This window comes from Labrus mixtus, chromosome 18, assembly GCF_963584025.1.
Source record: "Labrus mixtus chromosome 18, fLabMix1.1, whole genome shotgun sequence".
Lineage (NCBI taxonomy): Eukaryota > Metazoa > Chordata > Actinopteri > Labriformes > Labridae > Labrus > Labrus mixtus.
In genome coordinates this window covers 17577526-17592502 of record NC_083629.1, presented here as the reverse complement: position 1 = coordinate 17592502, position 14977 = coordinate 17577526, and the positions used below count along the sequence as shown (strand labels likewise).

Sequence of the window (14977 nt, the reverse complement as noted above, 5' to 3'; positions counted from 1 at the left end):
TTTTCTACTGAATATAAGTAAACTGAAACTCAAGTTTCCACTGCAAAATTTGAGATGTTCATGCACGCCTTCATTGCATCACGCATTGATTATTTGAGGCTGGCAGTCAGGCTCCAGATTTTCTAGCTGAAATCATTCATTCCTGTCGTGCAACTTAGATAAAATACACTACAGCTGCTCTCTGTTCCTGATACATACCTGCAGACCTGTGGTGATTGAGCTTTCCAGGCCATAACTCCCAAACTTTGGAATGCTTTGCCCATGTCTTTGCACTCTGTGAAATCTGTTAGTGATTTCAAAAATCAATTAGAGACACACCTGTTTAGACAGGCATTTGGGTAATTATCTTTCATCTTTTTATGCACTGTGTACTTTACTTTTTATCGTATCTTACAGAGATGAGTTCAACCTGAAGCTGGCTCTCTTGAGTAACCAGTGGCAGGGCGTAGTGCGGCGTGCTCAACAGAGGCGGGGCATCATTGACAGTCTGATCCGGCAGTGGCAGCGCTACAGAGAAATGGCAGAGAAGCTGCGTAAATGGCTGGTGGAGGTCTCCCACCCTTCAGAAGCCCTTCAGACTGGCACTACAGTGCCGCTTCAACAAGCTCGCTCCATGCTGGATGCTGTCCAGGTCTGTGAAATAAAATCTTACAGAGTCTAAATCTCAGATTTATATTAAGTAGATGTTGCTGGACAGAGAGAGGGAATAACATAAAAAAACACTGAAGTAAAGTTACAGCAGAGACTGATGCAGTGAGGGTATAAAGGCTGAAGAAAGTGATACAGACTCATGTTCTTGATTAAAAAAACACCACCTGTTGGTTGGATAGGGCACGCTAACAGGTCTATAGTTTGATAATCAAGAATTGTTTTATCTAAGTGCTAATGCTTTTCTGATTTAGCTGAAGGAGAAGGTGCTGCAGCGCCAGCAGGGCAGCTACATCCTGACCGTAGAGGCTGGCAGACAACTACTCCTATCAGCTGATAGCCGGGCAGAGGTGGCCCTGCAGGCAGAACTTACAGACATTCAGGACCGATGGAAGCACGCCAACACCTGCCTGGACGAACAGAAGAAAGATCTTGCCACCTTGTTAAAGGTAACCCAGACAAATTGGTAGCAGCTTGTGGAGTACAGAGAACTGCAGGATGTTCTTTTTTTCTTCTTAAGATTGGCCAAGTGCCACCAATTTACTTGTGGTGTGAATGAGGAATGCTGAAAAAGAAATAATAGAAACATGCAAAAAAAACAAGTTTTTACTTTTCTGTTTAACTGATGAGGCTGTTTGTGTCATGTACAGGACTGGGAGAGGTGTGAGAAAGGTATTGGTGGATCCCTGGAAAAGCTTCGTGCCTTCAAGCGGCAGCTGTGTCAACCTCTTCCTGATCACCATGAGGACCTGCAAACTGAACAAATGCGATGCAACGTAAGAGCCTCTTGGTATTCTTCAGTAATTTTATCATGTGCAAGGTTTACTCAAATTTAATTAAATTGATCACACATGGCTGATGTCCGACATGGGGAATCTAATGTAGAAAAGTAAAGCTGTAATCAGTTGTTGTGTGATTTTTTGACTGTTGAGCTGACCCAAAACAAATTAATGTGACATTTTATGTTAGTCAAAAGATGTTGGTAAAAGTCCTGTCAAAACTGCTGAATTTGTCTCAACAGGACCTGGAGAATACTTTTGACGGCTGGACTGGGGATCTGGCCCATCTGAATGTGTTGAGGGAGTCCCTGTCTTGCTACATCACTGCTGAGGACCTGTCAGTCCTGCAGGAGCGGATAGAGCTACTTCATCGGCAGTGGGATGAAATCTGCCACCAGGTACAGGGCTCAAAACAGAACCTGAACCTTTGCATTACCTTTGTTTACTGTGTTCAAGCTACTATGGAAAATGACTGGACAGCCACTCCCCTGGTGCGTTACACATGGGTAACCATAAAGCTTTTGTAACACTCAAAGATGTGGCCATCCAATACACTGGTCTCATTTCTGAAGTTCCTTAAGACACCAAATTGTATTGCTACCGTCAAACAAAATCAAAGACCTGTTGTAAACTGTTCTTTATAATATCAATAAACCAAGATCAATTTCAACCCAACGTAATCCAGATAAAAGATGGAATATTTATATGACTTTGTTTGAGACATAGAAATGCAAATAAATCTCAATCTAACCCCAAGGAAGGGTAATGTTTTCACTGGGTTCAAATGTATAGTTTAACAAAACACTTAAAGAGATCAAAAGTATTTCCTCTTTTGAGTTCCACTTTTCTTAGTATTGCAGTAACCTGTGGGAGCCTTGTCCAGTGTTCCTAAAATGTAACTCAAAAAAGCATTTCAGTACAAAAACGTAACTATCTGCATCAGTTGGTTTGGCGTGCAGAGCAAAACCTCAAGGTAAATTTTGTCTGAGTTGCATCCTGTGTAGAGAAGATAAAACACACACACAGGAAATACACAGCACACAGTCGCTGCTGAATGCAAATGAAACTGTCATTGTGCTGTCATCTCTGCTTCCTTTTGAATCTTCTTTCGAAACCAACCTGAGTTTGTTAAATCTAACATGTATTGATTTTTATGCTCTTTGCACTGCAATGTGTCTAACAGACTTGTTCTGTGCCTCTGCAGCTGTCTCTGCGCAGGCAGCAGGTGAGTGAGAAGCTGAATGAGTGGACCGTATTCAACGAGAAGTACAAAGAGCTCTGTGAGTGGCTCACCAACATGGAGAGCAAGGTGTCCCAAAATGGAGATATCAGCATTGAAGAGATGATTGAGAAGCTCCGCAAGGTAAACAATATGCATGAGATTACACCAACAGCTCAGACGTATGTAACATTTAGTCAAAATTGTGCATCACTGCAGAAAGATTTTTTTAAATGCATTTTTTTGGTTTCTCTGTGCCATTTTAAAACGCTTGCATGTACTTTCATCAATGATGCACCACTATGTAATTTAAAATCACACAATGCTGCTATTGAGTGTCTGAGGAATAAGGAGTTTGACATGAATCAAATAGATTTAAGTTTTTTAACTTTTTAACTTTTTTGTGATCTCTGATAGTTATCTTTTGCATCTTCTAATTTATTTGCCCCAAACAGTTTAAATTATTTCACATACTATTGCATCACAGACTTGCATTTTCATGCTGTTATTTATGTATAGATTTCCTAATTTATGTTTAATTAATGTTTTTTGGGTTGCGTTTCTGTCAGGACTACCAGGAAGAGATCACCGTGGCTGAGGATAATAAGATGCACCTGCACCAGCTGGGAGAGCGTCTGGCCAAAGCCAGTCACAAGAGCAAAGCAGCTGAAATTGAACAAAAACTCACCAAAGTGAGCGACCGCTGGCAGCATCTGCTGGATCTCATCGGCGCCAGGTGAAAAACAAACCTGAGTGGCATAAATTGTCTAATAATGTATTCCAGCACAATACGATGCCATTTCCATCCCTTATCTTGTACTGAATGAGTTTTATTTTTCTGATATCATAGAGTGAAGAAGTTGAGAGAAACGTTGGTAGCCGTGCAGCAGCTGGATAAGAACATGAGTAGCCTTCGCTCCTGGCTGGCTCACATCGAGACCGAGTTGTCCAAACCCATAGCCTATGACTCCTGTGATTTCCAGGAGATTCAGAGGAAGCTCGATTTGCAGCAGGTGAAATAATTTACTTTAAAGTTCATAAAACATATACTACAATTATTTCATGTACGTTTTATCACACAAGCCAGTTATGTCACTATATACACAGAAAAGTTGAACTAGTTGTTAACTCCAAATGTTGGGAAAGAGCTGTACTTGTATACTTCTTTTTATCAACTTCCTGTTTTTCCCACAGTAGAGAAGTACTTATTTACTGTATATATGTGTAAATGTGTGTGATTCTGTACAGAAAACCAATAGGAAGATGCAGACCTGCATATATTATATATTCATGTCATATAATTTACAAATCAGTCAGGACCAGGAGTTAATATCACCGGTACTGTTACAGCTGCTTAAAGGCTTTATATGAGATTTTTGGATCCAGCAGATGTCGCCCTTGAGCACCAGCATGAAACCAAAACAACTTGCGGTGCATTGTTGTGTTAGCATATGTGTTAGATATAAACAAACTGAAACTATGACTCGGAAGACTCTGAAAACATCACGGACAGTGGGACTCGGTTGTTACACCCATTGTAGACAGTCATTACTCAGTTATTTTCAGAGGATATACTTGTGTGAAAAATCGCATATAAAGCCTTTAATCACGTAACAATTTTAGAATTTTCTTCTTTTTTCAAATCCTTCCTGTGTATTACTCTTTATTTGTGGAAGACCATTTATCATAACTTTTTTTCCCCCCTCCCCACTCAGGAGCTTCAGCGTGATATAGAGAAACACAGTACAGGAGTGGCGTCTGTACTAAACCTCTGTGAGGTGCTTCTGCACGACTGTGATGCCTGTGCCACCGATGCAGAGTGCGACTCCATCCAGCAGGCAACTCGTAGCCTTGATCGCCGCTGGAGGAGCATATGTGCCTTGTCTATGGAAAGGAGAATCAAGTAAGATGTCAGATTTTGGATTAACAAAAATCGCAGAAAAACTTGGTGAATAACTGGATATTGTTATTAAAGTGTGTGAAAGCATATACTTTCCTGGCGGCATTTGCACTAATGTCTCTCACTCTTAGGATTGAGGAGACTTGGCGTTTATGGCAGAAATTTCTCGATGACTTTGCACGATTTGAGGAGTGGCTGGCCACTTCAGAAAAGACTGCTGCCCTGCCCAACTCCTCTGATGTTCTTTACACTGTAGCCAAGGAGGAACTTAAGAAATTTGAGGTAAATTGCTAAAAAAACAGACATTACACAGGCATTTTTTTTCCTTAACCTAAACAATAGCGCTTTTGATAATAACCTTATTTGTAAAATAATGTGTCTCTTTAGGCCTTCCAGAGGCAAGTCCATGAAAGCCTAACACAGCTAGAGTTAATCAACAAGCAATACCGCCGCCTGGCAAGAGAGAACCGCACTGACTCTTCCTGTCATCTGAGGGAGATGGCTCACGATGCCAATCAGCGATGGGACAACCTGCAGAAGAGGGTGGCATCAATCCTCCGCAGGCTTAAGGTATATGCATTACTGACTTAATTATTTGTATCATTTCATATAAACATATTTCAGTCTCTCCATGTGTCTTCTCTGACTGTAGCATCTGTGTGTTTGACTGTGTGAAGCCACAGAGGAGTCTCTACTGGGACAAATTTTAATGACATAAACAGCACTTGCACATTTGTCTAGTGTATTCCATACTAACACTAGTGTGTCTATTCCATCTTTACAGCACTTTATCAGTCAGAGAGAGGAGTTTGAGACGGCCAGAGACAGCATCCTGGTGTGGCTGACAGAGATGGACCTGCAGCTGACCAACATCGAACACTTCTCTGAGTGTGACATTCAGGCCAAGATTAAACAACTCAGGGTAGGTTTTCAGACCTGCATGTGCTGAAAAGTATTTGCACAGAATACTAACTGAATATTGCTTAGACGATTATCAGATATTTGTGTGTATTGATTGTAGCTTAAAAAGTACTCAACATTTGCACTGTTGGGAGTTTTTAACAAGACAACAATCTCTGAATTAATAAAGAGTGGAATTCTTAACTATGTATTGAGAAAAAGTGTAAAATGTTTGTCTCTTGATATGTTTAAAAAACTATAAAAAAGCATTTTGTACATTATTTATGAACACAATTTTATATAGTTGTTTTTTTCAAGAAAGTCCTACTTGAATTTAAATGGCAAAATCAAAAAAGCTTCTGAATTATGTTATGCTGAATGAAGTAAGTGAAAGGACTTTGTGTTTAGAATGAAAAGCAGAATTGAGGAGGACTTGTTTAACGGCGCTCTTTCTCGCCGGACTCCACAGTCTTTCCAACAGGAGATCTCCCTCACTACTGCAAAGATTGAGCACATCTTCCACCAGGGAGAGGCGCTGATAGAGAAAAGTGAGCCTCTGGATGCTGCTGTCATCGAGGAGGAGCTGGAAGAGCTGCAGCGCTACTGTCAGGAAGTGTTTGGCCGTGTGGAGCGCTACTACAAAAAGCTCATTCGGCTTCCTGTAAGAGCTGAGACTTAGAGACGTCATGATACAACTTTATTTTTCATTAATATATTACAGTCTGTATCTAATCCCAAAGGTGTTAGATTGGTTTTCATCTTTATTTTGTCATCATTTTTCTTCAGCTTGCAGATGATGATACTGAGGTGTCATTATCGGACCGTGAGCTGGAGCTGGACGAGCCGTGTGATTTGTCCAGTCTGCCATGGAACGAGCGCTTGGGAGATGGCTTCCTGTCTCCTCTGCCCTCATCAGGCCGCTCAGCCTCCCTGGCTGCCCAGTTTAGGACTGAGCGATCAGGCAGGGACACCCCAGCCAGCGTGGACTCCATTCCCCTGGAGTGGGATCATGACTACGACCTGAGCCGTGGGCTGGAGAGTGCCAGCAGGGCCCTGAGAGAGCAGCAGAGTGAAGAGGGAGACTTCCTCCAGAGGCCTGCCTCAGCCTTGTCAGGTGAGTTTTTAAGTACACAACATTCTGCTGATACATTTCAGAGATTATCAGGACTTTTGAATTCACTGACATTTAGAATGATGGTGTATGAGGAGTAGTGGCTTCTTTTAAATGTTGAATACAGATTCTGTTTTTTATGTATAAAGAAGAGCGTCCTTTTTCCAGTGGTACCAAACCACCTCAGTTTGTGATTCCTTAAGCAGCGTAGTAGCCATCAGTTTAAACAAGTCAAAAGGATTTCCCGCTATATTTTCACTTAAACAACTGATTATAATTTCAGTGTGAATGATCAGAAAAAAATATGATAAGTAGAATAATATTTTTTGTATTTTTCCTTTCCACTGTCCAATTAATTACATCCTGACCCCTTGCTTTAAACTAGCTGAAGTGCACCTTAGTAAGACACTAGATGCCGAACAGTACTGAGGAGTTTTGATTTGCAGACCTTAAATTCTACTTACCGTACAAAGAAGCAGAGTAAAACAATGCTAATGGGGATTCATTGTTAGCAAAACTGGGTAAACAGACGTTACTGTAGCGAAACCAATGTCCCAGGAAAACAGTGTAGCATCAAATGCCAACTGACTTGGGTTTCAGTCTTAGTCATTATCTTTTAGGTAGTCGTTCACAAACATATTGCTGTAGCAGTGTATTTCTCTGTGATTGATAAGCTATCTGTTTTTTTGAAACTCTGATCAAACTCCACCCCTCTGGTGCTGCATCAAACAATGCTGAAGACAGCAGATACAATTGATCTTAACCAGTTCATGGAATCAAACAGTGTATTGCTCACTGCTGAATGTGTGTACTGTATAATGTTTCTTCCAGATGTAGTGATCCCAGAGAGCCCTGAGGCCTATGTTAAACTAACAGAAAAAACACTGAGGTCCTCCACTGGTAGGCATCAGCAGACCCCAGCATGCCACAAGTGTTTGGGGCCAGAAATAACAGCTTCACTCTGAGTGATACCACACGTGTAGCCTTTTCACCAGCTTTGACTTTGATTTGTGTTGATTTCCACTCATACACACTTTGAGCAGAGGCTGTAACCAATGGCAACACTTTCTAACACTGGGGGATAGGGTCAATTCCATTTTTATTTATTCAATGCACTGATTCTGCTTTCCCTTAAATTTAGCAGAACTGAAATGGAATTCAGCCTAACCCTTCTATCTAACTGGCTTTCTTACTTTTGTTTGCGGTGTGCTATGTAGCTAACCTCTTCAGGTTTTTTTTGATGTGCGTTTTGTTTTTTCAGAAAAGCATGTTGTGTCATTGTCTAAGTTAAGTCTGAACTTCTTGATAGAGGGATGTAGATGTTATTTAAGACTTTTCAAAGGCTCCTTTCACACAGAGACCCATCATGCAACAAATATATGTTTGATGACTGTTTCGCTGATGGAGGTTACAACTCATAATGCAAGCAGGAGAGGAGGGACCTGTAATCAGGCTGTTATAATATCAAAGAGCACGAGAGGTGAATTAAAGTCTCACCTTTTAGGAAATGGACCATGATAAATGTCAAACTTACACAGGCACCATAAGTGACAAGTTTCAGGAAATCCATCTGTACTAGTTCTCCTACTAGTAGGGTCCTACTGCTTCTTATGTTTCTCTGTCTGAATGGGGCTTTATCTCTTAACCATTTGAAAAGCACATTTTAAGTAACCAGTATGAAATACAATTTGCTCATAATCTGCAAAGTTAACCAGTTGATGCGTTGTCTACAGGGGATGCTGCCTCTACAGACTCACATGTTCACCCTCTGGATGTCAGCCGTTTTCACCTGCCGCAAACTGAAAGCACTCGCAGTCGGACTCCCACAAGCTCAGAACTGGATGCCTCTTACATGGGATATGTATGTGTTTCCGCAGGGCACAAAATAATAAATCTGTACTTTTTTTCAATGAGCTATGATGTGGCAACCAGCAAGTTTGTATATATATATTTTTTTAAATTTAAAATCAGAGATTTTGTAAAAGCTCACTACCAGCCAACTAGTCACTAAATTATCAAATTTAATTATCTTTGTCATAACTTTAAAATGCATGTCCTATCCAAAAGTATATATTAGAACAATTTACACTGATTTTACCATACAAAGTAGTGCTTGTAGACTAACATACTCATTCTGTAGATGCGGCTGCTGGGTGAATGTCGTGGCAGTATCGATACAGTAAAGAGGATGGGCTTTGAGCTAAAGGAGGAGGAAGACACTGTGTCTGGACTTGCAGATCCCAGTAGCTCAGAGTCCCAGACATCAGGTAACAATTCACCACAACCTATCCTGCATGCATGAATGCTACGTTATCTTACATTAAATTAACGCATTTAAAGGAAAAGGTTGATGGAATACATCTCTGGTGAATTCAGCTAACATAATGTATCCTTCTTTCTAGGAGTTATTGAGCGATGGGAGCTCCTGCAGGCTCAGGACCTCAGCAAAGAGATACGCACGAAACAGAACCAGCAGCAGTGGCAGCAGCTGAACTCTGACCTGAACAATATTTGGACCTGGCTGGGAGAGACAGAGGAAGAGCTGGAGCAGCAGCGGAGGCTGGACCTCAGCACGGACATCCAGACGATTGAGCAGCGCATTAAAAAGCTCAAGGTATAGTTGTACCATATATGTACCAGTATGTAAATATATACTGTACATATATATATATATCTTTAGTATGTTTCCTTATTTATGAAGATGCTTTCCTTTTTTTTGTTGACATGTAAAGAACAAGAAAATCATTGGAATAGTCGAGGGACAGTCCTAGAGTATGAAAACAGAAGGGAGAGAAAGTCTCAGTCGCACTGGCCAGACCGCTGGAGTTAGCTCGAAACGAAGCAGCTAAAGATTTAGTCATTTGTCTAATCTACCAATCAATGCCAACATAGACAGATAAATAAGTTAAGCATAGAAAAGATAAGTTAGTTTTGACCGGGTAATGTGGGAATGACTTGATACTCTTTAGTTTAAAAAAAAAAACTGATTCAGATCAGTTCATTTTCTTAAATTAGATTGTTATTGTTCTTGATTGTTATCTTCCAATCAAAAGTAATCTTCTTGAGTGAGTGATAATTGCAATATCTTTAATATCTTTGAGACACTGTTTTCAATGTCGCTGTGAATGTCTGAATTGATGAACTGTTAAATGTTATATTGGTCTACAGGAGCTGCAGAAGGCTTATGAAAAGCGTAAGGCTATCGTGTTGTCCATCAACCTGTGCAGCACTGAGTTTGTTCAGCCAGACACGGATGAGTCCCGAGAGCTTCAGGCCAAACTAAAAGACATGAACAACCACTGGGACAAACTGGGCGGCTCACTGGAGGAGTGGAGGTCTTCATTACAGGAAGCTCTCATGCAATGTCATGTAGGTGCCAGTCATTGTCCTTTTGCTCTCAGAATCAGCACAGGGGGCACAAGTTCAGTTGTTCTGGAAGTCATTTTAAGACTGTTTCATACTGCTGTAACATCTCCTTTCCTGCATCGCCTTTGATGTGTAGGACTTCCATGAGATGAGCCATGGTCTGCTGCTCTGGTTGGAAAACATCGACCGCAGGAGGAATGAGGTGGTTCCCATTGACCCAATCCAGGACAGTGACACTCTCCATGAGCATCATAAAACACTTACGGTACACAACCTGTAAATAATGTGGTGCATTGTTATTGATAAAGATACTTCCATTTAGACCAGGTTGAATACTTAAACAGGCTACTGTAAACTAAGCAGCAGTGCATTGAACCTTGTGGTTTCCTTAAGTAATAACACATGATTTAGATTTCAATCATATTCCGTACAAAACCTTTGTGACTCCTGATGCTACACTAACACTATAAAAATATATTATCTTTATTAAGAAGTAACTACTTAGTCGATTCATTGGATCATGAATTGTAACACTATCTTATCATTTTAAAGCAAACCTATGCAAAAACAACAACATGGTTCAAATAATCTGAAACGCTCACATCTCAAATTGACTTTCCCCACAGCAAATCCGACAGGAACTGCTGGACTCTCAGCTTAAAGTGGCCTCTCTTCAGGACATGTCCCTTCAGTTGCTGGTCAACGCTCAGGGCAGCGACTGTCTGGAGGCCAAGGAGAAGGTCCATGTTATTGGGAACCGCCTCAAAATGCTGCTCAAGGAAGTAACCCGAGACCTCAGAGAGCTGGCCAAAATTCTGGACATCACAAGCAGTCAACAGGTATATCTTCACAGAAATCTTGGTCACTTTTGAGCCTTGTTAGATTTCATGAGATAATACAGGGGAGGATTTACAAGAGTTTTGTAATTACCCTGTATTTTTAGAAGATTTCACTGAAGATATTTTTGTTGAAGGGTCAGATTTCATAGATTCCTTGTCTTTCTCTCTCTTTGTGGTAACCTGTTCTTCCACAGGATCTGTCATCTTGGTCCTCTGCTGATGAACTGGACACATCTGGTTCTCTCAGCCCCGTATCAGGAAGGAGTACACCAAGTCGACGGCGATCGGTAATGTACAAACCTACCAGTACATGCTGCCCTGTGCGAAGCCAGGTGTTAGGTTATCCCTCAGAAACAATAAATATAATGACCTGTGCTCCAAATGCCCCGTTAAAGGCCATATTCACCCCTGCCATCCCAAGATCTCTCCTCACACCTCTCCACACATCCACAACCTGCTTTACACTCCCTCCCTCTGAATTCTCAACTGTTTCCTTGTCTTTTACTCTTTTGCATGTTATCTTATCCCAGAGCAAAACCCTGCCATATAACTCGGGAATCCTTTCTTTCTAACTTCCTTTTCTTCCTCCTCCTTTTTCTTGGATGACTTTTCCAGTTCTCACCTGTTTGTCAATTTTTCTCTTCCAGTATTTTCACACTAAAATCTTTCTCCACCTACACTTTCCTCTAATTTCTTCTCACTGTAGTTATATTCCCAGGCATACTGGCTAAAGCATTCAAAAAGACTACAAGAGTGTATAATGGGGTTTTATGATGTGAAAAGCATGCACACATAAATGTATTATACTGCAGGCTGAAAAAGTTACAAAGCAATATTTGAATCGGCGTTGATTATTCAAATATCAGTCCAAATAAGCATGCTGCTGCTTATATTTTGTGTGTTAATATATGTCACTGTTATGTTAAGAAAGAAAGTCATGCATCACATTGCGTAATATGTAGCTCCCTATTTGCAGACTGTTTGTTGCACTCACAAGCCAAAGCACTTCAAAGTAGTCGTTCACTTTGAAAACCCAGATTCCTCGATATCAGGAGTTACAAAATCTATCACCGTCACGTATGATTTTGTCGCTGCTCTTCTTTCATTTTGGGATTTTCTTTTCATCGGTAGCTTTGTCATGATTTGCCTGGACTGAAACATACTTTCTTTCTTTTACCCTCCCCCCCTGTTCATTGCAAACAGAAACGGGGCAAATGTAGTCTGTCAAAGCCTGGACCCTCTGTGAGCAGTCCACTCCACAGGTACCTTTCTGTTGGTTTCTAGCACACCCAGAAGATAATGGAACTCATCAGCCCATGATGCACTTGGAGGCCCATTATTCCTCTCTAATCCACCCCGAGTCTTAAACATCATCTGTGTTTTAAAGAATACAAATATCTGTTATAATATTTGTTATTAACCTAAACAGCTCATGATAGTGAATTCCATCATCTTCTGTACGTCTAGACGCTTTGTGTAGGCTAGGGGACGAGGTGAAATGCAGCCCACACATCCTTGATAAAGCAGTTACACAAGGAATGGTGCAAGGCCTCTTCTCCGCCACTGTCCTCAGCTGCTTAATATCGCTAACTAAAGGGCATATCTTACGTATAACATAAATATTCCTCTGTATCTAACTTTCCCTCGTCGTTGCTGAGCACACACACACACACACACACACACACTTTTTTCTCAAATGCCAAACCAGTAAATGTCTGCAATGAACAATGCAAAGGCTGCAGTTTCTCTATCTCTCTGGCTCTCTTTCTTTCTCTTTGTTGTCTGTGGCATTTCTTCTTCCTCCTCTGTTGCTATCACACCAACTATCCACCATCTTCCCCCCCACCGTCAGTCATCTGTGAGTCTTGCCTCTCTCAGGTCCCCATATGTGAAGTGGTAAGGGGCACATTGGGTAACAGCATAGGAAAAGGCATATCTAATCTCCATGACTTCCTGGGCCACTTTAATTTTATACATTTAGAATATTGCAGAGCTTTTTTTATCCTGATTAAATACACAAGTTAGGTTCCAGTCATCTTCACTTTAAATTACTTTGCTTCTAGACTTTTAGATGGAAGACAGTTTTTACTGAGGGTGATGGTTTCTAAGGGATTATACAATTGAATTAACACAGTGACATTTTAGGCAGTAGGCTTATTGTTGTTTTTTTGTTGAGAGCTTTCTTGTTTCATAGCCCTTGTACTCAGCTAGGCTTATCGTCCACACGGGTTAGCTTCATATCAAATACAAAGACTTTTGAGTTGTATCAGTCTTCTCATTTAACTCCCAGCAAGAAAACATATTCTCCTACTTTCCAAACTATTCCTTTATAAAAAAAACTTAGCTTCTCAAAGGCACTAAACTACAACCTCAAAGAACCTGTTTCTAATCACTATGCGCTTATAGCCTCGGCATGCTTTGCATTTTCAACAGGACACAGACTTGAAGTCTAAAAAAAAAATACATCTGATTATTAAGCTGAACTTGCAGCATGCCTTTTGTCTCTTCTCCTAACATCTCTTGCAAAGGAATGCGAGCTCACATGTTAAGTATATTTGTTTTGTGTAGGATTGTACAGTTTGTTTTGTGACTGTCTTTGTAACTGTGTTTATCCGCCCCAGTCTCAGACAGCATGTAGATCACAATGTGAAACATTGTCCTGACATTGCTGTGAACCATGTCGGCGATGTCTTTCAGTCACTGCATGGTGCTCACGGCAAGCACTGTTGTGCAGTTCCCCTGTCGCTGAGCTGAGATCTTATTTGGATTGAAAGTTGGTAGACAACACCGGACCAGTGAAGAGATGGAAATCAGGAAAATTAGATTACGAAGCTGTTCAAGTTGATATTTTTTATTGAATTAGACTAATGTAATTTGTCAGTAATTTCAGCTGAGTTTATTTTTGTGAACCGTAAAGAAACAGGTCACCATTATAATCAGGTTACACAGGCCTGAAATGAGGTATTCAGATGACAAACAGAAATATACATGTTTTTTTTAAGACTGATGTGAGTAACTAAACGTCAGTCTGTGCTGCGTTGTGCGTGCGTGTGTGTGTGAGCAGGTCTCGCGACGCTGGATCCGTTTCCTCCCCTTCTGATCCGGACACGTCACCAGGTCATGGGTCCTCTCTGCTGTGGCGTGTCCTCTGGTTCGCGCTGCCTCTCCAGTTCATCCTGCTCCTGTTAGTGGTCTTTGCCTTCCTGGTGCCACTGTCAGAGGAGGACTACTGTGCTCAGTCCAACAACTTTGCAAATTCCTTACAACCGATGCTGAGCTACACTAACGGACCACCTCCAGTGTAGGCTGAGCAGCTGAAAGAGCGTTTCATGTCAGTATTCATGCATCATTATGACTTGAATTGGAATCACGGTGATATCGTTAAATGGTCAATTACGTTGGGAGCAAAAATTGATCTTGGTCATCCATTTGTACTGCAGAAAAACAGCTACCATCTACAGATAATATCTACATGTGTAACATATAAGATCAAGCATCTCACTATGTTACTCTGTAACGCTGTGTTGATAAGGAGCATCCTTGGTGTAACACAATTGAATAAACTGTGTTAGCCCACAGTGGAAATTTCTGGATGAATGAACTGAAGATCAAATCAGTGGTGTAAACATTTCTCTGAGGAGATCCGTCAGTGGATAGCACCAGAGTGAAATGCTAAGATTTAGCCTTGTGAAATTGCTTGTAACTCAAAAGTTTGTAAAAAAAAAAAAAAAAAAAAAAAAAAAAAAGGGAACAAAAATAACATGTAATATATCTCACATTGCAATATTTTTTTACCTGTATTTTGGCATGCATTTCTCATCATTGTTTTTATTTACTAACATCCTTCATTGTGTCGGTGGTAAACAATCCATTTTTAACTTGAATGACATTGATTCATGTAAGATTTATTAAGCCAAGTTGTGTGTTCTTAAAGCCAGACACAGTTCAAGAGATTAACCTTTAACTTTGCTCATCCATGATCTTTTTACATTTTGCTGTTTTTATTTTTTAAACAAATATAAATGCGACTTTAAGATTGAGAATTATGATATATATATAAATACATAGAACGACTGTATATTTTGTATGACTGTCCGTATCAAATGTATAACAGTCTGGGATTATTGTCCATGTGTATATATGAATATGATAAATATATGTATATGATCCCATGGAAAACAATGAATGCGAAAATCCTAATTTTGATGATTGCCT

The 14977-nt window shown here is 40.5% G+C and overlaps 1 protein-coding gene across 1 annotated transcript in view; it reads left to right on the top strand.

Annotated features, from left to right (window-relative positions):
- Positions 1-14948, top strand: part of syne1b (spectrin repeat containing, nuclear envelope 1b) — a 70376-nt gene extending 55428 nt beyond the window's left edge. The window contains exons 124-146 of the mRNA XM_061063316.1: positions 397-631; positions 903-1097; positions 1299-1424; positions 1670-1825; positions 2632-2790; positions 3216-3382; positions 3497-3659; positions 4362-4549; positions 4678-4828; positions 4934-5116; positions 5331-5468; positions 5916-6107; positions 6233-6560; positions 7389-7457; positions 8291-8418; positions 8698-8824; positions 8960-9171; positions 9726-9926; positions 10060-10188; positions 10550-10762; positions 10957-11049; positions 11966-12024; positions 13827-14948. Coding sequence (XP_060919299.1) covers positions 397-631; positions 903-1097; positions 1299-1424; positions 1670-1825; positions 2632-2790; positions 3216-3382; positions 3497-3659; positions 4362-4549; positions 4678-4828; positions 4934-5116; positions 5331-5468; positions 5916-6107; positions 6233-6560; positions 7389-7457; positions 8291-8418; positions 8698-8824; positions 8960-9171; positions 9726-9926; positions 10060-10188; positions 10550-10762; positions 10957-11049; positions 11966-12024; positions 13827-14067 — 3853 coding nt within the window. The 3' untranslated portion in view covers positions 14068-14948. The remainder of the gene's footprint in view (positions 1-396; positions 632-902; positions 1098-1298; positions 1425-1669; positions 1826-2631; positions 2791-3215; positions 3383-3496; positions 3660-4361; positions 4550-4677; positions 4829-4933; positions 5117-5330; positions 5469-5915; positions 6108-6232; positions 6561-7388; positions 7458-8290; positions 8419-8697; positions 8825-8959; positions 9172-9725; positions 9927-10059; positions 10189-10549; positions 10763-10956; positions 11050-11965; positions 12025-13826) is intronic.
- The last annotated feature ends 29 nt before the right edge of the window (positions 14949-14977 follow it).